Source organism: Oncorhynchus tshawytscha, linkage group LG09 (assembly GCF_018296145.1).
Source record: "Oncorhynchus tshawytscha isolate Ot180627B linkage group LG09, Otsh_v2.0, whole genome shotgun sequence".
Lineage (NCBI taxonomy): Eukaryota > Metazoa > Chordata > Actinopteri > Salmoniformes > Salmonidae > Oncorhynchus > Oncorhynchus tshawytscha.
Genome location: NC_056437.1, coordinates 68440207 through 68465736, shown reverse-complemented (window position 1 = coordinate 68465736; position 25530 = coordinate 68440207). Strand labels below are relative to the sequence as shown.

General features: G+C 40.5%; 2 protein-coding genes across 7 annotated transcripts in view; both read right to left on the bottom strand.

Annotated features, from left to right (window-relative positions):
* kansl1b (KAT8 regulatory NSL complex subunit 1b) overlaps positions 1-5041 on the bottom strand; it is a 79977-nt gene extending 74936 nt beyond the window's left edge. For 2 of the 4 annotated variants that reach the window (XM_024432909.2, XM_024432911.2), the window contains exon 1: positions 2598-3026. The gene's annotated coding sequence lies outside the window, so the exon portion shown is untranslated. Of the gene's footprint in view, positions 1-2597; positions 3028-4889 lie in introns of those variants that run through there. The other 2 variants (XM_024432910.2, XM_024432912.2) reach the window with 2 other exon arrangements.
* A 2392-nt stretch (positions 5042-7433) lies between these two features.
* cdc27 (cell division cycle 27) lies at positions 7434-25157 on the bottom strand. Of its 3 annotated transcripts, none has more exons than XM_024432906.2 (20): positions 25044-25157; positions 24339-24457; positions 22816-22891; positions 22125-22272; positions 21857-21982; positions 20831-20928; positions 20394-20563; positions 17671-17888; positions 16145-16256; positions 15775-15893; positions 15357-15456; positions 14792-14996; positions 14365-14537; positions 13989-14141; positions 13541-13749; positions 10690-10807; positions 10312-10440; positions 10091-10165; positions 9423-9585; positions 7434-9051 (listed from the first exon to the last, which is right to left on the bottom strand). In XM_024432906.2, the coding sequence occupies exons 2-20, from the start codon at positions 24363-24365 to the stop codon at positions 8963-8965; spliced, it is 2508 nt and encodes an 835-aa protein (XP_024288674.1). In that variant the 5' UTR covers positions 24366-24457; positions 25044-25157; the 3' UTR covers positions 7434-8962. The 3 variants fall into 3 exon arrangements, with proteins under 3 accessions (XP_024288674.1, XP_024288673.1, XP_024288676.1); XM_024432905.2 differs by lacking the exon at positions 25044-25157 and adding an exon at positions 24949-25037; XM_024432908.2 differs by lacking the exon at positions 25044-25157 and having other exon boundaries at positions 7434-9048; positions 24339-24524.
* Between the last annotated feature and the right edge of the window lie 373 nt (positions 25158-25530).

Sequence of the window (25530 nt, the reverse complement as noted above, 5' to 3'; positions counted from 1 at the left end):
AACACGCTGTAGATCTGTACATATAGATTTGCATAATCATCAGAAATAGGCCTGCATTTTGGCCTAACCGGAGAAACAGATGTTGCTTTATGCACATTATGGTCTGTAGCCTACAGCAGTAACCAGCCATACCTCTATTGGTTGTTTCCTGGTAACTCTGCTTCTATATTGATTGGTTAGATGCAAAATTAGGACAGAAGGATCTAGAATATAGGCTGAGGAAATTGCTATATGCTCTAAGTGGCTAGGAGCTAGGATAGCCTAAATCGAGGCCAACAATGTATACACATACCTTTTTAATAACTTACAATAGGAATATTTCTGTTCACAATAGGGTGTTACGTAACGCAACATTTCCTGCTTAAAATGCAACCAGCAAACCACAATATTTTCATACTTTCGGTTGGCACTGGCAGTATCTAACATTTGCAACAATGAGACAATTTTATTGTAGTGGAATGCCCTGGAAAACTGATTAAAGTGGGGAACCGTTATCATTTCTGGGAAGGACAAAAGCTGAGTAAGTGGCTTGAATCAATGCTGTTTTCCATTCAGGTTATTGAGTACCCTCCCTTGAGTCAACCAACGGCTTCCAAATTCATAAACTAGATACTTGTTGTGTTAGCCTCCTCCTACGGTTGCTCCAATACCACACACGTCTCGAAGACAGCTGATAGGATTCCACCCAGATCTAAAGGGTCAATGGAGGGGGGTTCTTTGTCAATTGTGTGGCTTATAAAAACAAATAAGAGGAGTGAAAACAGGCAGTGAAAGCACTCACACTTTAAGCAGCATATTCTCCCAGTCCTACACCATATCAAACAGGCTAGGGAGGGGCCATGTAATCCGAGAGAACAGCTCTCCATTAAATTGGCTATAACATGGAGCCAGGCCTGAGCTAGCAGTGCCATCGGTCCAATGCAGCAGCAGGCGAGGTGCTCATCACCCTCTATTCATAAAACCTCTCTGACTCCAACACATGGGCTGCAATGGGGACAGGGTCGTGGGGGAGGTCACCCTGTCTGGCCAATATGTGCAATCAGTAGGCTTTTCTCTCTCTACGCTCCAGTCAGGGCTAGTCCTGTTTATGTGTATTTAACCCCCTGAAACCATTTCCCAAAAAGCACATGTCAGCCAGACCCTGATCACTCTGTAAATTCAGTAAATGGATTTGCAAACTGCAGAGGCCCCAGTACAGCAGCAGAGCACAACAGTCAAGGCCTCACTTGCTCAGCTACACCAAGAGTGTACTGTAGTGTACCCACCCATAATGACAGCAAACAACCAGGAAGATAAACTTCCCCCTCCCCACAAGATGAACATTAGTGAGATTATTAGATCTTGGAGGAAGTTCACACTTCAGAAAATGACAGCATTGTAGTGCTGAGATCACATATGATGCAAGGATATGCAACTTAACACATTATATAACAGAAACCTACAGATGTGTAACACTAACCAGGGGTTGAGCAGGTTAGTGTGCAATTAAAGGGATTCACATGAACACGGTTCCTGGTTGATATTTGGATGGGACAAAATTACAATATCTGCACTGACGTTAGACAGTGTACAAGCACATAGGAGACGGTTGAGATCATGGCATGGCAAAACCTTGATGTGTTGATATTGAATACAATGATATTGTTCCTTGTTTTTTTTCTAGCGGCCTTGTGTATATCGCTAAGTCACAATTGAGGCTAAATTGACGTTACAATTTTTTAGCAAACTAACTTGGTTGGTTTCTGCTAAAGGAAATTATTTTTATGAAACAATTAGTGGAAAACGTGGCGCCTGCAACTGCCAGTGGCTGCGCCATTATGTAAACCTCGCCATAAATTACTCAATTGGAAATGTATCCAAAATTATAATGTGATTTATGCGACAATGCATTTTCTAGGTTAACGTTTAAGGGTTGCGAAAATGGTTCCCCCCTCGCACGATTGCGATCATTCGATAGAATAGCTCGGTTGTGTATATTATGCATGATTAAGTTTAGAATGCGGTGGCGCAGAGATGCATTAGACCGTGGGAAATAAAGCAAGCTTGCAAACTACGTTTTTAAACGGCCTAAATACATTTATACAAGTATGTTAGTGGACTGACTAGGGGTAATTTGGATACTCAAAATCAAGAGCTTCGGCGAATAACGCTTGACATTGACACAATTGTAGCTGGTAACGTTACAGTTAAATGTTGATATCAATGTTTTACGATTATGTCTGGTCAACTGTATTTTCCCCCGCACTCTCCCATAATTTAAGAATGTCATGGCTCATGTTCACTGGCTAGCTGAAGATTACTATAATGGTGTACCCTTGGCAGCAGATGGTTCAGCTACAGCGAATGCAGTAAGAGTAAGAAACCTAACGTTACCTATACTGTCTGTAGCTAGAACTTGGATTTGAAAGGAAGGTAGGTAGACCCAGCTATGCAACATAAAAAAAAATATTAAAAAAAGAATGGTTGAGCATTACTATAAATGCGAGATGGCCGGCATGCAGGTTACCAAACAAGTTAAACGCTAAATGATGTTGCAACATTTCAAAGTTATTTTTTACTACGGAGTTAAAAGTAACAAAGAAAAAGGAGGAACCTACCACGTGACGAGGAGCCGATCCGGTTAAATTTTTAGAAACAAATCCCGCACTTTGATAGTAATTTCATCAAGGAAACAAAATATGTTGAAAAACAAATAATTCGAGAATGCCTCTTCACAAAATCCGTCTCGTGCGATCCAAATTGGGTAACCCCGCGTTACTCCCGAAATCACGAAATGGGCGAAACAACGAGTACTTGAGGAACCGAGTCAGCTTGCTCTCTTCTCTCTCCCTCTGCAATTATTAATGTTCAATCGAGTTTATTTCAAATGCGGTTGAATTGGTCTTGTTTCCCAACGCCAGTTATCGACGATTTGTTATATATTTTCCACCGCAATCCGTTTTTATTGTTGCCGTTTTAGGGAGAGCGTCACACAGAAAATGGCGGCTCGCTCCTCTCCCTCGGATTTCAAGTCTGACAAACAGAACCCGAGAGCAAAGCCGCGGCGGGAGACATTCCTCATACTCGCCACTAGTGGAACTTCAGCCTATCTCCGCTAGAGGGAGCCAAAGTCAAGCGTTCCATTTTCTAAATGACTGAAACTGGGTTGCTGTGTCTTCCATCATGGCTCAATTAAATCGTGACTTGCAGTTATTACATGTCACGCAAGAGCCGGAATGGATCCAGTTTCATTATAACCCTAAATCAAAACGTGGTTCTTAAGGATTGGAGAAAGTGAATCGTTATGGGTTCATAACCAGGACAAGGACACATGGTTAGTTATAAATATCTATGATACTACCCTGCAATGTTATGATAGCATTCCCCAATGGTAAACACTCTTTTCACACCAATTCGATACCGAAGTTACCTTTTCATAGCAGGTTAGGATAATTAATGTAGCAGGTTAGGAGACTGAGGTTAAGGTTAGGAAAAGAGTTAGAGAAAATGGTGTCCTAATCTTCTACAAAAATCACTTTGTATCTAAGTGTCGTGAAAAGAGTGTGTCCCATTCACCCCATAGAGGAAATATATGGGTGTTGCATAGAATTCTAATGTAGGGCCAGGGGGAACCAAAGAACACAACACTATTTTCATTTCTTCAATGCAACAGATGGGCAACACAGCCTATTCTGTTGTAAAAGTTTTGTATTTTGCAACAGAAATTGTTAACTCCAAATGAGAAAAAAAAAGTTAGGTCCGTTTCGTTCTGTTTGGTTCTAAAACAGTAAACTGCTTCTGTTGCAAGATACAATGAATACACCCCTGAACTGTGCCCCTGCCTTCTCAAGAAAAACCAATATAAAAAATTTAAAAAACACTTCCTAATACCATTTTTATGTGCAGATCTGAAGGTAACAGCTAGGCAATGCGTGTAACTGTAACCAATAGAGCAATAGTAATGGCGTCTTTTTGTAAGCACTAACTCTGCCATGGTTCGTTGGACAAAGCCTATGAGTTTTGTAGGGTGTTTGGATAAATGCAGAAATTGGGTATGTGGTTAACACAGGCTTAGATCTTATATGTTTTGTTCTGTGAGAATCTTTATCAGCCAACGTCACTTTTTGTGAATTTTGAAGCATTTTTTTGTTTGTTTTTTAAACACGAAACGCTTCCTAATTCATAAAGGTCATGTTAACTGACTGGTATTATCTCATAGAACAAATCTTATAAGATCTCCTAAGCCTGTGTTAACCTCAGACCTTATTTTCAGCGGTTATCCCAAAACTTTGTTCTTTCCAAATAGGAATGGCTGAATGAACCAGAGGTTACTCATTTATGTTTTTTTGGACTTCAAGCTGGCGAGCTCTATATAGGCAAAGGATGGTCCTGTAACCTCTAGGGTAATCTAATTGCAATCCTTCACTATATTACTTACAAATCCAGTTCCTTTCATTAGGCAAACATAAAACTGCTTACAGTTTCAGATGACAATAAACATCTATATGGATGTCATATCCCCTGCCTTATGATCCCAGCCTTTGATATTCCACCTGTTCTGTATTCTGCAACTGTCCACTCTACTAATGTACTATTCCGCCATCTAGTGGTATTTAGTAGTTAATGCCCCCTATATTGAATAAATCACTCCTCCACTTGTGTCAGCATATGACTCCCGCACAGTATTTCTGTAACAGTCTTCAGGTTGCTATGCCAGACAGTGACACAATATTGTAGTGATACATCATTTCAAATTATAGTTAAATGTCAACCAGTCATTTAAGGAACAATGCACTTTGGCAATCTGTCCAAAATTATTTAAAAAAGCACTGTGCATGTAATAACTCTATGCATGATGATGACACATGATCAATACTGTATCATGTAACACATGTGTTGTGTATACATACCTTGCAATAGCAAAGCTCACCTCCAACCAAATCCATCCTTAGGGTAAAAATATCCACTGTATCTTCCAGGTACAGTTCATTCAGAAAGTATTCAGATTCCTTCACTTTTTCCACATTTTGTTGCGTTACAGCCTTATTCTAAAATTGATTAAATAGTTTTTTCACCCTCATCAATCTATACACAATAATCCATAATGACAAAGCAAAAGGTTTTTAGAAACCCTATTTTTGAATACATTTGAAAACATTTTTAAAAACCTGTCTTCACTTCATCATTATGGGATATTGTGTGTAGATTGATTTTTTTTTTTTGAGGGGGGGATTATTTAATACATTTTATAACAGGGCTGTAACGTGTAACAAAAGGTGAAAAAAGTAAAGGGGTCTGAATACTTTTCGAATGCACTGTAACTTCCACAAGGTAATTCCTCCACTTCTTTGTCCAAGGTACCTGTACATACAAAGAAACTGCATTATAAATCAATAATATATAATCATCTATAAATCATGACTGACATAGGCCTACTTGGCATGGCCACTACAAAGAATGTCGAAATACACTATTTGTACAGAACATTATGTGATTGATTTTTGTTGTTCTGAGTTTGTATGACAATCATATTATATTTATAGAATGACCTGGCATTGTGCCATATTCAACAATTATTCTGCAAGTTATCTTGTTGAATTTTGGTGAATATTTACGTGCAGCTACAGTAACACTAGACTAGGACATAATCTTCCACAGTCTTCTAAATTAAGAATAAAAAGTGTATTCATTTGAGACTCAATACTCTTTTCGCTTGACTGATTTTGTGGAAACGGGCTGTAGCCCATAATCAAATATGTTGGCTAGCTAATAGCTAGCGAACTCCACGGCCCTTGTCTAAGTAAGTTAGCTAGCTGGCGCATCTAGCATAGCTTGCTAGCAATCCCTGCGCTAAAATCTATTACTAACTTATAAACGTAGCTAAACATACACAATATCATACACTGTGACTTACTGTGCAAAATTCTACTTTAAATATCAGTGTTATCACAATTATTATTTACTATATAGTGTATATAATTTTGCAAGTGTGTGTGCCTACTGTACGACACCCGAAGAACGATAGCTAGCTAACGTTATATACACTATTTGGCCTGTTGACTGCAACCCCACAGTAACGTTAGCAGTTGTACCTTAGCATTTCAAACTTGATCATCAAATAAATCAATAACATATAAAATAAAACACTTAAATCCCATATCTATTCATTTTATCTTCTAACATAATCCGTTTTGTAAAATTACGTGAGATAAACTCAGTTTTAACATGACAGAGTGAAGAATTCATGTTCACTTACCTGCACAAGTCAACCAGTCTTGAACCGGAATTACCCGCCTGCCTAGCACTATGATTCGTCAACTTGGTTATGCAGCGATGGCGATTGGCTTATATCTTCTAGTTTGCACGGATGGGTGTTCAGTTGAAAGTAAATAATATGGAAGTTTACCAGTTGTTGTCATTAATATACAAGCTCAATAACAGTGCAATACTTTAAAATAAAATAATTTGGTTAAACTAAATAGTTAGCCAATTACTCTTCAACGTCAATTTCACCAAATTATCCCGGTCTCCACCACATCATTTGCCACAAATTACTTTGTATTTAGTCTCCACATATCAACCCTTAATTGGCTAAACGGAGCATAATTTGTACCTAGTAATAGCGACTGAGAACAGTCGAAGCTGTTAATTTGCTTTTTCAGCAACCTAATACGGTGTTAGATGTGTTGACAAGCTGATGCTGGGTCACAACAATTGGATCACTGTCATTTGAAGGGGATTTTCTTCAGGCTGCTGTAGTGTGTAATATTACATTGCTGGACTAAAGTTGCATTATACAGAGATAATGGTGCTAGCCTAGGTGGTTGTATGTGGAGTGGCTCAGTTGTTGAGGACCTGAAACCGACTAGTTGTATTGTCAGTTAATGTCATGCCCCACTTGCAGTGGTCTTTCTGTCCTTCTACATTATAAGACTAACCTTAAAATAACCTTCCTAACCTCCCTATACTGGCTCCAAGTTCCTGCTTGCATCAGATGCAATGTCCTGCTATGGAAGTGAGGGCAAGGATACAGCACATGCTCATCCCAGTTCTTCTCTGATCCAGGTCCTCGATTGTGAAAATATCTTCCCACTGCTGTCAGAACCACTGAGTTATCTTCATCTCCTGTTCTGAAACAATACTGGTTTCCCCGCTCTTAGAAATCATGAACTAATCAGTGTTGTCAATGCAATTAATTGAGACTTGTGATATAAATCCATACTTAATTTAAACTAGGCTATAAACTGTTGTTCAGTTCCCCAATCATTGTCCAATTTACTCTGATCAGCATCTACTGAGATAGATTGTCTTATCAGGTGTTTGTAAAGGCATACGCAGCCAACAAGTCTTACATGTATTGTCTTATCGGGTGTTTGTAAAGGCAGACGCAGCCAACAAGTCTTACATTTATTGACATCACATTTTGGGGGAGTACAACGCAGTCAAATAGAGGACATGTTTAAAGTAGTTTATTCTATAATCTCAAATATCCTTAAAATGAATAGCACATATATACATGAACAGACATTATCCCCAAAGACAGAACACATTAAATTAATACCCCAAAGCACTTGCAAAATGAGAACATAATATGTTATCCTGGCTGTGCTGAGGACAAATTAAGTTGTTTGCCTTAGAAAAAAAAAAGGACCAAAACTTTAGGAAAGGCATTTCAACTCCTTGATATGGGGCAATATTTCTGAATGTGGCACTGAGATTGCCTTTCCCAACTGTACGTTAAGAAGCACATCAAGAAACATTGTATATATACACACATATAGAATCAATGCGGAATTCCCCAAACACACACTTGGATGTTTGGTTGATTAATTCTAGACCAGATGCATCCAAATATTGAAACTGGGTATTTAATCCCCGTCATCATACCTTGTATTAATGTGGTCAGTGAGGACCAACCCGTGGTAGCCTTGTGCCAGATCAGTTTGTAGTCTTTCCAACTCCATTCATGTAATTGTCAAGCCAAATGTTTGGTACGGCAAATGACTAGTTGGCATGATAGTTCAAATAGACCGACACTCAGGCTAAACCTGTGGATGATTATCATATTTTAGCACATTTGTTTCGAGAAGTATTTCATGATGAATCACCTCAAAAGAACTGCACATCAAATCTTGTTGAAAGGTTGATGAACCACTGGCTTCTCATATCGTTGTCAATAAGAGGCACTTCTAAAACAAACATGGTTAAATGTCACTTTTATTTATTCATCTGTGATCGAGACATCTGTCATTGCTAGTTCTCAAGTTGGAGATATTATCTGTCTGCTTTAGCTGAAACTTGCCGGGCCATAACCATGGTTGGAACACCTTGGACATCCCAACGCCCCAGAGAAAAGGCGAGAAATGTGCTTGTCCTCATTTCTCTCCCATACATTTAATCACAGACCAACCAGGAGAGAGGAACCAAAGAGTTACAGGCTATAACACAAGTGTTTATTCAGAGTAAAGCTGATAAAAAGAACATAAAAAAACCCTAAACATTAAGACAGGAACTTCCATGAATGTTTGTTGTTTATTTTTCTTCCGTGGGCATGAGCGCAGCGCTCCAAACCTAAAAGAAGCGAAAGTGATTTCTTTCAATGATGAGGGACAGGACATTCAAAATCAGCACTGATGGGGCGATGTGGTGCTGATGAGGTATTCTAGGAAAAACAAACCAGAAAAAAAAAAAAACGTCCACACATGGCTGCATGGGAGCCGACGAGAATGATAAGCCAGTGAGGACTAAGGCATGACAGGAGAAGGACGAGGATGGTGGTGGTAGTGGTGTGTGTAGGGGTAGAAGAAAACGAAACCAAGAAATAGCAGATGATGAAAATAAATCGGAGGTACTGTATTAGCAGCAGTTTGTTTTCCTTTTTTTCCTCTTCCTCTTTAATACTGGAGTCCAGCGGTTGGCTCCAGATTGGCATGGTTTTTAAGTCCAAAAGAGGGGTCGGGGTGGAGGGGTAGGGTCAGGTGAGTTACAGGACCTCGTCGCTCTCGGCAGTGTGGAGCTGTGTGTCATCTGCGTCGGTCATACTGCTCTCCTGCGACTCCTCCACCTCAGCTGCTGAGGACAAGGTGGAGGTTACAGGTCAAAGCATGGCTCTGACAGTGACATTTTTCAGCTTCCTTCTTGAAGTAACAAATACAGAGACAGAAACCTGACCATTTTGGCATTCTCACCCTAAGATGTGTACTTTAGTGGTAGGCCACTTGGCTACACCTTTCTGGAGTGTGTCACATATACTATTCAAATTCGGACGTATATTGACTCAATTATTTACTACTAGTACTCAATGTTTAATTTTAAGGCTGTCATATTTTGCATTCATAAATTATGCAACTCATAACAAATGTACAGGTCATTGCCATCATTAACAGAGAACTAAATGGTCAAAGCCATGTGTCAGTTGGTCATGGCAGTCACAGTGGTTGTACCTGAGTCATAGGGGTAGTCCTCAGTGACAGGCTCCTCGTCATCAGGGAGGTACCTCTTGTCTATGGCCTCTTTGATCTGATTGTTGGCTCCTTTGGGATCCAGGTCCATTGCCCAGGAGAAATTCATCAATGCCAAGTGGGTCTGGCCCAGCTTCTTATACACCTGAGGGGAGCAATAGGGAAGAAAGCATATGATTAGAGCAGGACACACCATCCATATGAATACATTCGTAAACTAGGATATATGTCACTAAATCCCCACAATTACCTCAACTTACCCGTACCCCTGCACATTGACTCGGTACCAGTACATTTTGTATAGTCTCATTGTTATTTCATTGGGTTACTACTTCTCCTTTAGTTTATTTAGCAAATGTTTCTTACTTTTTAAAAACTCTGCATTGTTGGTTAAGGGCTCGTAAGTAAGCATTTCACGGTAAAGTCTACACTACACCTGTTATATTCGGCGCATGTGACAAATCAAATTTGATGTCAAACATCTCATAGCTATTTAGTCTATTGCACAAAGTCAGACTATGAGATTTGAGAGGTGAGTGTAAAGTGGTCTATTATTGAGTACGAATATCAAAGTGACCGTTAATTCTTCACTTATGGTCAGCTCCTTTCCTCGTAATCCCCACAAAGAAAATAAATTTACATTTGCTTACCTTTCCTATTAAAAAGTAAACAAGGGACTCTTTGGGCACTATTTGTTTCAGCTCTTCCAACTCTTGAAGAGCCGCCTGAATAGGGATCACAAAAAACTGTTTGCTTAGACTTAACCAATAGACAATACAGTGAACATTGATAATATTAATACGGAAGAAGAGGAATTGTGCTGAAAAGTAGGTTAGTCAGTGTTCGCTTGTGAAATGCCATATGGACCTACCTTGTACTTTTCATTAGCGAAGAGGATGGAGGCCCTGTGGAATTTGCATAGAGGGTTCTTGGGGTCTATGTTGATCGCTCTATTCAGGGTTTCTAAAGCATGGTCAGACTTCTTCAGTGCATGCTGAACCTGTGTGGAAACAACAGGAAACATGGAGCACGTTAGTTAGTGCCATAAAGAACATTGGAGAAATATGGCTCAAGTACCAAATGTAAAATACTACAGGCTTTGAAAATAGTAACAATAATACATATGATTTATAAAGTAGTTTTCTAAAACATAAAGATGGTTAAAAAAAAAAAAATCAGCATGCAATGTCTTGAAGTGCCCTGACAGACTGAGTGAGCTGAAAGAGACTGAGTGTAGTGGGCCACTCACCACTCCGATGTGGCAGAGGAGCACAGAACTCTGAGGGTTGATGCTAAGTGCCTTCTTGAAGTGAATCTCTGCCAGGTTGAATTTCTCCTGCTTATAGTAGATCATCCCCAAGCCATACCTGGAGATGGAGGGATAGAAAGAGAGATGAGAACAAGTTTCTCCCATAATCGTGAATTATTCACCAACATCAAAACACAACATTTTAGCTTTAATTCCTTACTGAGACTTCAGATTATTAATCTGCATTAAGGTAATACAGTGCTGTGTTAAGCGAGACCGAGTCGAGACTGGGAGGTGGACAAAGGGACCGAGACATAGTCAAGACCAGAGTCCAATTCAAGACCATGACTGTAATTTTGTCAAATCCCCACCATAAGAGTTCAAAATGTCCAGTATTTCTGTGTTCATATTTCAGAACATATGGATTCTTTAGATATTCAGAATAGTGAAAAAAAATGCATACTGGGGAAAAATAGAGCCAATCTAAAAATAATTACTAACACAAACACAGTGGGGAACAATGGGCCTTCTACAGGCGAAGGATTTATACAATTATGATTATAATAATGCTAATTCTATTATTTTCAATGGAGTTTGATTTAATCTCTTTAGTTTTTGTTATAAAGAAAACAGGTTAACGCTGCAGAGGAAAAAATTATCCAAATCAGGATTTCTTTGCTGGTCTCTGGGGAAATAAATCTACCTAGCTAAGTCAGCCATTGGCTAGACCATCAGAAGTTAGAAAAAGGCTTCTGCTATTCAACTGTAATAAGGAAAAAATTTGTAGTGACAATGAAATCAACCAATCACATTGACTTAATGAGTGGGACCATTTTTTACAAAAACATACGGAAACGTCTGCACTTCTGCGCAATAGCGAGCAGTAGTTTTCCCACGGTCTAGCTAGCTAGCTTTTTTCGGCGGCTAGTTTGCTGCGGCTGCAGTAGGTGTTATCATAGAGGATGTTGTTGCTAATTTGTTAGCTTCTCCCTTTTCAAGAATAACCCAACAATAAGTTTTATTGTAGCGCGCTTGCTGTTAGCCAACTCTTTGAAAATAATTTGTGTGAGAAACAGTGTTGCATTTAAAGTGGAATTGACAGCAATTTAGCGACATAAAATCGTATACAAATCTGTTCATATACACACTAGGAAGAATGACACTTAAATTCTGACAAGCAACCACTGGTCATTTTCACATTTCATAAATTCTTAGAATGTTAGGGAATTACGTATACTAAGGCATTTGTGTAAATTCTATAGCAATATAAAGTGGGAAAGCGGCCGTGCATTTGGACAATTAATAGTTCCTGCCGTTAATAAAATTTCATAAAAACATGTCTTGTCCAGGACCGGAATCTACACAGACTGGTGAGCTATAGCCAATCAGAGCAACAGTAGACCTTTCTATAAACATGCCATTTGCTACATGGGCCTGCAATCATTCACTTTGAACTGGACTGTGTTTACAGGCAGTTGTAACAGCGCAACTTTAGATCATTAGAACGCATTCGCCAAAAGCCACAAAATACATCCGAATGGATTTCTGCAAATATGTAAACGACACGGGAGTCCTCTTACATTTGGGAACTTTATTTCTATTGATCAAACAACCATGAAAAGGTAGGCTCTCTCCCTCAGTTATGCACATCAACAAGACCAACAACTAATGCTAGCCAGAGCAAGAGGAGATCAAATCTAACTAAGGAACATTAGATAAACACTCTCAAACTTTTTCAGCTAAACAATGGGGAATTATAGCCTTGTCCTTCTGCAGCTTGCCTGCCAATGCATGGTTGTCCCAACCAAGCACCTAAGCTAACTGGCTAAAGTTGGCTAGTTTGCTAACTAGCTACTTCCAGACACAAATGTGAGAACGCCTCACTCTGACCATTTTACTTGCCGTAGAAGAGCTGGTTACATGTTATCTAGAGCATTCTTGACTAACTATAACTTTTTTTTTTTGCCTATGTTTACTGACACCGGTCATATTCAGGAGGTGTTGTGCGTTTGTAAATTCATCAGTTGTTCTGCGCTCTGGCATACTCAGACGAGAGTACTCTGAAATTAGAGTAGATAGCATATCTCTTGCATTCGCAAATTCACTCTGGCTAACTGTATAACAGTCATTCAAGTTCTTGCTCGCTAACCAAATGACACCTGCATCTCTAGCTTCGTATAGCCACCCGAAAAACGATATGAGGGGAGGGGGGTCACTTACTCACTCCTCCAATGGCATGACATCCTAGCTAGCTAACATTAGGCTCCATGTTTTTAGCTTGCTACATAAATAGATATGCTAGCCTATTAGCCACGTTATGATGGACTTGTGATCATTCCCTTGCTAGTTTGATTGTATTGACATTCCAAATCTTAGTTACATTCATCCGTTTTTATATTGAGTCATTGAAACTGAAACGATGCATCCCGAATGGAGGCAGCAAACAATGTAACAGGCCAGCTGTGATTTTAAAACCTGATATTTTTGGGATTACCAATTATATGGATGCACCGATATGACATTTTTTGGCCGATAGATATCCAATATTTTCCGTGCCAAAAAACCAGATACTGACATTTACAATTTTAGCGGCCTTTTAAGCATTTTAGTACAGTTAGTTGAAACACACACACGAAAACCAAAAATTTATTTTGTTGGTATTTACGCATGTCCCAATTACCAGTAAAACATAATCAAAACCTATTTCTTTCAATTACTTGCTGTGCTGTTTCATTGTTCATTTGTTCAGTCGTTTCATTCTCAACCATAATAGAGCATTTTCACATCTATTACGATTGTAATTCAGATTTTGTCACATCCACTATCACTCCAAGGTTGTGCACTAACTTACCAGGCATTGTAGTGGCGTGTGTTGACTCTGATGGCGTTACGGAAGCAGGCCAGAGCCTTCTCCAGCTCCTCTGTGAGGACAAACTCATGGCCTAGCAACGTGTAGGCGTAGGCAAAGCCCGGGTTCACCTGGATGGCACGCTGGAAGAACTTAATGGCAATGTCATGCTCCCTCTGCAGACTGAAACAGTTACCAGCCACACACCATGCCTAAGGGGACAAGGAGAGAGAGAGAGAGAGAGAGAGAGTTGGGGAGGAGGGAAGGAATAGAAGAGGAGCAGAAGGAGCAAAAATATGGATCTTTTAAATTAAGGCAACCATACTCCAAGACAGAATCACTTGTAAGCATTTCCCAATGGAAAATTCTAATTTGAACATACTTTTTAGTCCAGGACATGTGAATACGGTACATGCAACTGTTTGTCCCAGTGTGTTAGTTAACTACGTACCTCTGGTGAATTCTTGTCCATGTCGGTGAGGTCTTTGGACAGGGCCGACAGGGCCACGTCCTTCTGCAAGTGCCAAAGGGTGGTGGAGTAAATCTCCATGCCCTCCACCCGGTAGCTCTCGATGCGCCGCACCTCTGAGAAGATCCTCTCCGCCTGCAGGGAGGGGACAGGAGGTGAATAGTGAGAAAAGTTTCTAATCGAGCCATTGAGAAGTAGCAAAAGCCACCATGCACAGCCCTCGACCACTCTTTGCATCCATTGACAGTCTTAACCCTGTCGAATTGTAGTAAGGACAGGAGCACATCTAGCTTCAGATGCCCACAATCCCTGTTTTATGTATGAAAGATGAACCTAGCAAAAGAAGGCTCTCCCTTACCTGCATGTATTCGGCCAGCTCAAAGTGGGCCCTGCCGATCTGTCCCAGGACCCACCCTGTATTGTAGTGATGGGAGGGCAGCTGGCTCAGGATGCTAATAGCCTCCTTACAATTGTAAGAGCAGAGGGCCAGGTACCCCCGGCCGATGTCTCGCATCAGCGACATCAGGCCATCTGGAACACAGAGGGAAAAGAGGGGTTTGGAGATAAGGACTTGTAAGGATATCGTATGACAAGGTGGCTAATAAGACTATAGAAATGTAGTACAATTATAACAGCAACTTAATTTTTAAAAAGTCAGAGAACTACTGCATTACTTTGACATCATTTGTTTTTAATGGCAGTGTATCCCTACATCTTGATATGGTCAGGCAAAGAAGACTGAAAGTCAAAGTGTGAGAGTTGATTCTAACAGTGTCCCAGCTCACCTGCAGCAGCCTTCTGCAGACTGAAGGCCTGGAACTGAGGAGAGCCCATACTGACTTTCCCGTCTGTCATGGACGAGTCCAGCTTGAGGATCTCAATGCTCTCGTTCAGGTTGGATGGGGTGATGCCTCCCTTGCCCATTTTTGACTTGGTCTTCCGGTTGGGGATTTTGGTGGGGAACTTCATTTTCAGCTTCTTGCTATTCTCCTGTTGAGGAATGTTTGTTTGTGTTTAGCATTTCAAAGACCTCTGCTAACATCAGAACCATGTCTGCCCCCCCCCTTTTGATATTTGGTAATAGGAAAAATAACATATTTGCCAAGAATCTCAGCAGCACAGCCCAGTGCCAACCTCTATTCTATATAGAACAAAATAATACATATAAAATGCAATCTCTGCTCATAAATATCATAACACTACTTAAAATGCTAGACTTGAGAGCAAACTGATGTTTTTGTTTTTCTGGTTCAAAAGATGCACCACAAATACTACTGTCCATCTCAATTCCAGTATTTGGTTATGTTTAAAGGAAAAACCCACTCAAACACCGAGTCTCTTCTATGTTACCTTGGCAGTAGAGCTGGCACTGGTAAAGAGTCTGGAGCTCCGTCTGGGCTGCACGTTGGGGGGAGCAGCGATTGTGGGGCTCAGCACTTGAGGTGTAGTACTACAGTAGGCACAGACAAACAGAGCACAACAATGGTCATCAGGTCTTCATACTTAGACAACCACTAGCACAGAGAACACCAATGCCCTGAGTGACATTTTGACCAAGCAAAAATGCTGCAGTGTTTCAAGTTTAAAGTACAACACTTGACTCAAAACAAGTATGGATCACAATTTCATAACATTACATAATTTCACCCTGCATGAATTCTCACTGAAAATAAACAAGTATTGTGAGGACAGCTGTCTTTTTTGGCAATATCTCTGCATTTCCATGCTGTAAACATGGGTCCATATGGGCCTTGTAAAGAGCACATACCTGGTCTGTGGGGGGGCAGTGGTCTGAGTCTGGTTGAAGGAGATCGGGATGATCTCCCTGCTGTTGCCACTCTGTGCAAACACCGACTTCGTCCCCGGCTGGCTGATTCTCGCTACAGACTGAAGAGGGAAAAGTGGGAACAAAGCTATTTAAAAATACATTTTAAAAAATTCTAACAAAACATCTTTGACCTCCATTGTTCAATCCATCACTGAAATTAAAGGAATCTCCTCTGAAGTTGAAATGTTTTCTATTCAGCATGCATTGAACAATTTTTACACAGTGTGTTGCTCTTTGATCAACGCTCCAAATAGGAGAGCCACATAGCGGTTGGCGTGTTGTCTTCAATATAGCGATGACGCGTGCGTACCTTCTTTGGTGGGACTCCGGGAGGGGGTGGCTCCATCCCCGAGCCACTGTGAGAGTAGTTCTGCAGATACAAGGGGTCCCCTGGGCTGGGCTCCAGGGGCAATATTCCAAAACTGGGAATAAGATCATTCAAATGTATTCTCAGTATATCTCATCTACATTGTTGACTTATTCAGCTCTGTATAATTTAACCTATCATCCAGAAGTCCCCATGGAGACCATTTACATCCAGTTGCAGTACCAGAGAAGCCTTTAACGCAAGTAGAAAAGCCCTCACAGAACAAAACCGTCGTAGAGGACAGAGGAAAAGCAGTAATCAAGACGTCCTCTGAAGCCAGTTATCATTACAGTCTCGTGGACAATGGAGTTGGAGGATGAATGAATGAATGAAGAGACCAGTATGTACTGCAGCCAGGTGCACAATATCAAATTATAACCTAGATAATGTTACTTGACTACAATTTTCAACGCCATGGACAAATTACTAGCGGAGTGATCGCTGCCAATGCATATGCCTCTATAATGTAGGTTGTCCAATTAAAAATGCATATTTTGACCAATGGGTAAAATAACATTAAATTGGGCAGATACTCCTCTAAGAAAACTAATGTCTCTATCATAATCCATTCAAATGTTAGAGTTTTCACCCTTGTATGATGACTAAATCAATGGAGGCTAGAGAAGAAGTGGTCAAAATACAGGAAAATAGCATTGCGTCTGCTAGGCTGGATGCTGTGCGAGAATTAATAAGGTAAACTGACAGGCTCACCGTTTAACTCATCATCTTTCTTATAAAATCCACAGGACATAAAACAATAGAAAGGTAAGAATGATATCGATGTTGAGACATATGTAATGCTTCCATATTTTAGCATGAACTTTTTGTATTAATGTGAAATTCCTGCTCTACTTCAAAGATTTCTCACAAAAACAAATGTATCTCTGTGAAATGTCAATGGAGCATTGAGTGTGTTCCAAGCTTTTACCTTCAAAGCCTTTTACATTAAATTCAGCTCGTGTTATGCTAATTTAGCTTCTTGCGACCCACGGAAACAACTTTGAAGACAACAACCACAAAATGCTAAATCCTTAAGTTATGAGGAACCTTCACCGCTATGTCAACAAAACTTAGTGCTTATTAACTAACAGATGTATTAGGTTACAAAATAGGACTTTTTTGATTTGTTAAAAGACCCCAACTGAAAGATTTAGAACATGAATAATCATATTTGTCTTGGTAAAATGTATTTTATAAACATAAGGAAGTGAAATTTAATCACCAAAGTGCATTTTTGGACACCCTACATAATGACACTGAAAAAGTAGTCAGGGGGAAACATGTGGGAGTGCCTCAACACACATAGAATCACGCCACACTCAAAATACAGTGCCACACGACACTTATGAGCAGATAAATAATGCGTGCCTGTGTCAATCCACTTATGATAAAACAGCCCAACACATGTAATAGAGCCTCTACTGAGAAAAAACATCTTATGTGTGTGTACGGGGTGAGACCACCAGTACCTGGGCGTTAGGGGGCTGAGTGCTGCCGGTCCCCCCAGTAGACTGCGCCCACTCTTGGGTTTGTTCTGCACTTGTTTGGATAGCAGGGAGCTGCCTGTACCCAGAGGCCCTACGGTGTCCGGGGAGATGACAGACGAGTCGATGTAGGACATGGTGGAGTCTGTGTTCAGAGACGAGTACTTTGAGTTGGAAGACTCCAGGTTCAGTCTGTTTAATTCCTACAGGGGAGAGAAAGGGAACAAGACAGCAGTTGTCAGTTCTTCATTGCATATTTGGATAGGCAGGTTATTAGAAAGAACTGTGGTCTTTGCTTGTGAAGTGCCATTTATCATAAAGCGTTCATTAGGGGTGTAACGGTTCACCAAACCCCCAGTTCAGTACATATTGCGGTTTTTGGGTCACGGTTCGATACAGCGGAAAATTAAATGCCAAACGTTACTGTAGATAATTTTAGTGTTGGCAAAAGATGTCAAACTAACCCAGGAACAGATCATGAGCCATATAATGTAGGGCCCTATAAAATCTGTTTCATTTTTTTTTTTTTACCTGGTTTCATTGAGTTTTTTCCAGGTTTCAGATTTTTCAGGTTAACTAAAAAATTAGAGGTCCTGGGGCCTCCCGAGTGGCGCAGCGGTCTAAGGCACTACATTGAAGAATCTCAAATATATTTAGATTTGTTTAATTACTACTTTATTACACGTGTTATTTCAAAGTTTGTCATCACTGTTATTCTACAATGTAGAAAATAGTAAAAAATAAATTAAAACCCTTGAATGAGTAGGTGTCCAAATTTGGCTGGTGCTGTGTGTATATACACACTACGGGTAAAAATTTGGGGGTCACTTAGAAATGTCCTTGTTTTTGAAAGAAAAGGACATTTTGTCCCCCATTACAATAACATAAAATTGATCAGCAATATAGTGTAGACATTGTTAATGTTGTAAATGACTATTGTAGCTGGAAACATCAGATTTTTAATGGAAAATCTACATTGGCGTACAAAGGCCCATTATCAGCATCCATCACTCCTGTGTTCCAATGGCACGTTGTGTTAGCTAATCCGAGTTTATCATTTTAAAAAGGCTAATTGATCATTAGAAAAACCTTATGCAATTATGTTAGCACAGCGGAAAACTGTTGTTCTGGTTAAAGAAGCAAATAAAACTGGCCTTCTTTAGACTAGTTGAGTATCTGGAGCGTCAGTATTTGTGGGTTTGATTACAGGCTCAAAATAGCTAGAAACAAATAACTTTCTTCTGAAACTCGTCAGTCTATTCTTGTTCTGAGAAATGAAGATTATTCCACTCGAGAAATTGGCAAGAAACTGAAGATCTCGTACAACGTTGTGTACTACTCCCTTCACAGAACAGCGCAAACTGGCTCTAACCAGAATAGAAAGAGTGGGAGGCCCCGGTGCACAACTGAGCAAGAGGACAAGCACATTAGAGTGTTTAGTTTGAGAAACAGACGCCTCAAGTCCTCAACTGGCAGCTTCATTAAATAGTACCCGCAAAACACCAGTCTCAATGTCAACAGTGAAGAGGCGATTCTGGGATGCTGGCCTTCTAGAAGAAAAGAAAAAGCCATATTTTAGACTGGTCAATAAAAACAAAAGATTAAGATGGGCAAAAGAACACAGACACTGGACAGAGGAACTCTGCCTAGAAGGCCAGTATCCCGGAGTCGCCTCTTCACTGTTGACAATGAGACTGGTGTTTTTTTTCAGGTACTATTTAATGAAGCTGCCAGTTGAGGATTTGTGTCTCAAACTAGACACTCCAATGTACTTGTCCTCTTGCTCAGTTGTGCACCAGGGCCTCCCACTCTTTCTATTCTGGTTAGAGCCTGTTTGCGCTGTTCTGTGAAGGGAGTAGTACACAGCATTGTACGCAATCTTCAGTTTCTTGCCAATTTCTCGCATAGAATAGCCTTCATCTCTCAGAACATGAATAGACTGACGAGTTTCAGAAGAAAGTTATTTGTTTCTACCCATTTTGAGCCTGTAATCGAACCCACAAATGCTGATGCTCCAGATACTCAACTAGTCTAAGGCCAGTTTTACTGCTTCATTAATCAGAACAACAGTCTTCAGCTGTGCTAAATGAATTGCAAAAGGGTTTTCTAATGATCAATTAGCCTTTTAAAATTATAAACATGGATTGGCTAACAACGTGCCATCGAAACACAGGAGTCATGGCTGCTGATAATGGGCCTCTGTACACCTATGTAGATAATCCATAATTATTATTATTTTTTAAATCAGTCGTTTCCAGCTACAATAGTCATTTACAACATTAACAATGGCTACACTGCATTTCCTATCAATTTATGTTATTTTAAATGGACAAAAGAAAAAGTGCTTTTCTTTCAAAAACAAGGATATTTCTGTGACCCAAAGCTTGTGAACGGTAGTGTGTGTGTGTATACACACACACACACACACACATATATAAAAACAAATATATACATTTGGGTTCACATTGCAGACCAAACCGAGGTCCCCGTACCAAACAGTTCAGTAAGAATACGTTTACTGTTACACCCCTAGTGTTCACAGATCACCTTCTTCCACAGTCCTAACCAAACACCAGGTCAAACACTCATCTTGGCGCCAATGCAATGCAAGCCATCATTGTAAAGAGAGCCAAACCTGGCCTTAGAAAAATATGAACAGGAATACTGGGTTTAAAAGGACAGGGGGAGGGAGAGTCGAAGGGACGTACTAAGGTGTCCTGGGGCGTCTCCATGAGCACCGTGTCCACCTGGCGGTGGGGCATGTTGTGGCTTGGTGTGTGGGCAGGGCTGATAGGGAACAGGGGAGGGGCTCCACTCCCACCGCTAAAGAACTGCAGGGACGTCAGTCTGAAGATCTGCTCTGGGTCCGGCCGATCGCCTGACAACAAAGATACAGGTGAATACAATCAGCTTAAGAACAGGGGGAGGGAATAGAGTGGATTTGAGCCTGAGCACTGGTTAGGGAATTAGATTTGGATCCGCCATCATGCATGGGATAAGGACCAGTGTAAGTTCACATTTTTGTCTTACAATGACGAGTGAATCAAACTATTTTTAATGCAAATACATATTGTACTCTATCATCTTAACATGCATTATATAACTAACTACCCTACCACCCATCCCAGCTGATTGACTGACTCACCGATCTGACAGAGGGACTCAAAGGGAGACCACAGGAAAGGATTCATACTCAGGCTCTTCTGATAACATTCAGAACCTTTGGCCAGACGATCCGTTTTACTGCACAGACAGAAGGAAGAAGAAAATTATCTTCTCGATATTGAGTGACGCATGTGGGTGACAGGCACGAACGTGCAATCACACAACAAAACACATAGCGCCTGGTTACGTTAATCTAATTCAGAACATTCCAGCTAATATCTTTGTCAGGATTAGCTTGTTCCTGTACCTCAAATCTAATTTATAAGAGGAAGCAACCACTCGCTGTGCATTTATGGTTGTATTACGGTCACACATGTTAGATACCAGACCAATTACCTTTGCTTAACCGATACATTGGTTTTCCTGACATCACACAGTAATAATGCAACAGCACTGTGAAATATACCAGCATACAACGTTGTTGTTTAGAGTCTGATTTCTGATATGGTTAAACCTTAGAAATTGAGACAACAGCTTTTTGATTGTGGTTCATGCATGTCTAAATTGTAACATGACGTTCATGACTAAGTGATAATTAAATGCTCGGAGATTCTAGCCCACTGGCTGAGCTCACATCATGTTCTAAATACAGTATCTCTGTAGAAAAGGACATCCTCTGCTTAGGAGGCTGCTGCAGCCCCTTCCTGCATTCAAATAGTCCATTTGAATTGACCAAGGTAACATCCAAATGTCATTCACAGACATGCCTCCTCTCCAATTCTCAATTTCTGCTCCCTTTAATTCATTAGCAACACCACGGGAAGATGAATCAACAAGGTTTCCTTCAGGATACAATAAACGAGTCCATCGTGACAAACAAACATCAAGGCACTGCTACGCCCAACCCTCTTCACTAGGGTGCAACGTCTATCACTCAGTTGCATAGTAAAACATTAGCTATTGCTATGTGATAGCTAGCACACAAGCAATCAACAATCAATTGAAAACATTACCCGAACATGCTTTAGATTGGTCAACAATGAAGTAATGAACATGGTTATCCTACCAATAGATTTGCCCCAATAGGGACAATGTGAAACAGGCAGAGTCTCCAAACTCTGTGACAATGTCCTCCTGGCTCTTCTGTTTGTTCAGGACCCCCCCTGTCAGGATCTGCTCTCCCTCTGCAAGCCTGGAAAGAGAAGAGGACCGGACCACTTATGTGAGCATACAGGGATCAGAGGAAGGGAGCTATCCAGACATTCTGCATTCAAAGCATGCACAATGTCATAGCTATGAGACCTAAAACACCAGAAACAAAATAACATCCTTACTTGCTCAGTTCCACACAGCACTTGGCGAGGAGGTATTTGCATTGTGGCGTTGTGCAGCTGTGCCCCTTGAGAAGGCGGTATGCCTTGTAGGCCTTTCCCGAACGATAGTAGCATGTGGCTAACAGAAAGAGGGCCTCCTCCGAATGCACTGTGAGGAGGATAAGAGATGCATCCAAATAATAGGCATTTGCATAATTTGCGCTTAAATTAACATAGAGATACATACCCTGACACAAACACAAACACCAAAAGCACAATCCCAGATGACTGAGTTATAAATATACATTTTATTAATTTGGCTCTGACATTTTCATACTTGCACTGGCAGCATTAGATTCCTTTTGGCATGTGACCAATTTTCATACTTGAAATGTTATTTTGATCGACTCACGTCTACGCTATAGCCCAATAGCCCACTGCAGTGTTTTGCGTTCCACATTAAAGCAACAGCAGCCTACAGGCTATTCTATAAGAAATGACAATGTGTTCCAAAACCTGTTTTGCATGTGTCAGTCAGGCCCCACAAGCCACCATCATGTCAAAACCTTTCAGGGGTATATGTGTGGATTAAAGCAATCAGGTGGAACTGTACAGTTGTCTGCACAGTAATGTTAAGCTGAAAGAGGAGGAGCTCAGCTGTGCTGCAGCATGGACAGGATCTTCTTAAGACATGAGGGGTAGATTTCATTACCTTCAGCATATAGTCTCTCGGCCAGGAACACGGCATCTCTGTAGGCATAGTGGTTTAGTGCATGCCAAACAGCAGCCTAGACACAGGGAGACAAACACATCTGCATCTCTACATATTGTCACACAGCCTACTATGATTGTCTGATCTGGTGGTGGCTCTGACAGCAAGCTTTACAACTCACTAATAATCAATGACCTAATCAGTCAATACACATATGCGTTGATAATACATTCTTTGAATAGAAAGCTTGCAGCTTATTATAGCGAACTATTCAATCGTATGGCTGGCTGTTAGCTAGATGGCTATGAAATGTTGACACAGCAAACAACCATTAGCTAGTTACATTCGACGGGCAGACAATGCTATCTTACATTTTGGGGGGGCTTTCACTGGTCTAGGGCTTAGGCGAATTTCAGTTTTTCGTGGTAAGTGTCAAACATTTAGCTAAACGTTATTTCGTCGTTCGATATCAATACCAACATCTGTGGCCATAGGATAACGTAGCAATGTAACGTCTAGCTAAGTACCTCAACTCAAATTGAGGTACTTGGCTGTTAGTTGAGGTAACGTTACTTGGCTACGTCAGATCTGATGATGTTTAAGATTACGGTAAATGGCAAGTAGCTAGCTGCATCAAATGTTCAAACGCTATGTCAATGCAGGCAGCAGTTATCCAGTTAGCTAGCACTGAGTAGCTAGCTAGCACTGAGTAGTTAGCTAGCACTGAGTAGTTAGCTAGCACTGAGTAGTTAGCTAGCACTGAGTAGTTAGCTAGCACTGAGTAGTTAGCTAGCACTGAGTAGTTAGCTAACTAGCCAATGGTTTTCAATATGTTCAATTCAGCTGTCAAAATGCCCATTTTACAATACAATCTGAAATAACTTAAACCTTGGTCGACATACTAGCTAACTTAGATGCTAGCTTAACGACTTTGGCGTTAGCTAATGTTATTTTACAGGGAGAATGATATCGAAATAATGTCAACCATCAATCTGATCAGCTGTAATGTTTAGCTAACTAACTAACTTTAGTTAATTTAGATAACGTTATCTGAAAAACTCACTTTACTGTCAGTCTAAGTTAGTAACGTTAATTAGCAAGTTATGTTAGTCTAGTTTTCCAGTAGCTAACTAGATTACTAACATTAACCAGATAATTTAAAAACAAACGTTGAGGCTCCATAACTAGTAGCGAGTTAATGTCGCTAGCTAAATATGGCTAATGACTGAGCACCTAGTTAGCTGGCACCTACCGCTATCTAATGTCGTATACCTGGCTGACAGTGGCCGTTCTAAAGAGTACCCATGTGTGGTATATATTGAATAACAGGCACTAGTTCACCGATTTTAACAACGAAGCAACTATTCGGAGAATGCTAGCTGGCTAGGCCAAACCATTTCTTCTCAGGCCTCGGTGTAGCAGTAGTGGACCTTTCTGGTAGGGAGGTAACCATGCAGGCCACAATACATTCCTCGTCCTGCATGTGACAGTTCTCTTCTTGGTATAGCAAACTACTTCTTTACCTGAACAGGTTCCTGCAGCACCGTCATTCCGTTGTCAGGCTCCTTCTCTCGTCCACTGTTTTTTGTTTCCCTCTTTCTTCAGTTCCTTTCTTATTTCAGTATCCAGGCCAGAAGTAGCTCTGAAGATTTGAACACAACGACCGTTACCGACCATGTCGAAAGCTCCCGAACATATCCGAACCAGATGCAAACGTATCAGTTTACGAATAGAATCGAAGACCAGCGGAAATAACCGAAACTGTTTTTAGCTGAAATATAAACTTGTATCAACCATGGAGATCGATAGAACTAATTTGTATATCTGTGTAATTAAATCCGAGACACTACGTTTAGTTTGATATGTTACGTTTCATATGGTATGTATCAATTTCTGGATGTCCATCATCCATTTCATATGATATGTTACTAAATGCAATTCCTACAATATGTCACGAATTTCAAAAACGTATGATATGTTACGCATTCCAATTTGTTGTTACCACCGTTAGCTAGGCTAAGGGTTGGGATTAAAGTTAGGAGTTAGTGTTAGCTAACATGCTACTTAGCTCAAATTGTCCATGATGAGAATTGAAGACGTTTACGTTACCAACCACTCTCCTTTCATTTTTACCTTAACAGGGCTTGACATTAATTTTTTTAGCCACTTGTAAGTAGGACAGATTTTTTACTTGTCTGAAACCTCATTTCAAAAAAGGTCTGTAATACCATGGGCCAAATGATGCCTGAAAATTGTGTTGTATGATACAAGGAACCACTTCACAAAATATCCTTCATTATTATCACTGGTATTGACAATGGAAGGCTGCTGGTCTCTGATACTATGTATTATATCTCCTGCCGTTGTGGCCTTGAGCAAGGCACTTAATTAACCCCCTACAAAGTAAAATAATGCACTGATAGGCTACTGAATAAAACACGTGGTCCTTCAACTGTCCATCTAGAGAGCTACTTGATGTGCAGGATTTTTATCCAACCCTGCTCAAACACACCAGATTTAGCTTATCAAGGTCCTGTTTTTTTGTGTGTTTTTTTTTACAATGTGGTGTGTTCGAGCAGGGCTGGAGCAAAAGCCTGCACGCACAGTAGCTCTCGTGGACTCTCCAGAATGAGAGTTGACCACCTTACAACATTACAATTACAGACAAATACGTTTGATGTCTTTATAAAAAAAATCCCTCATTCAATGAACCAG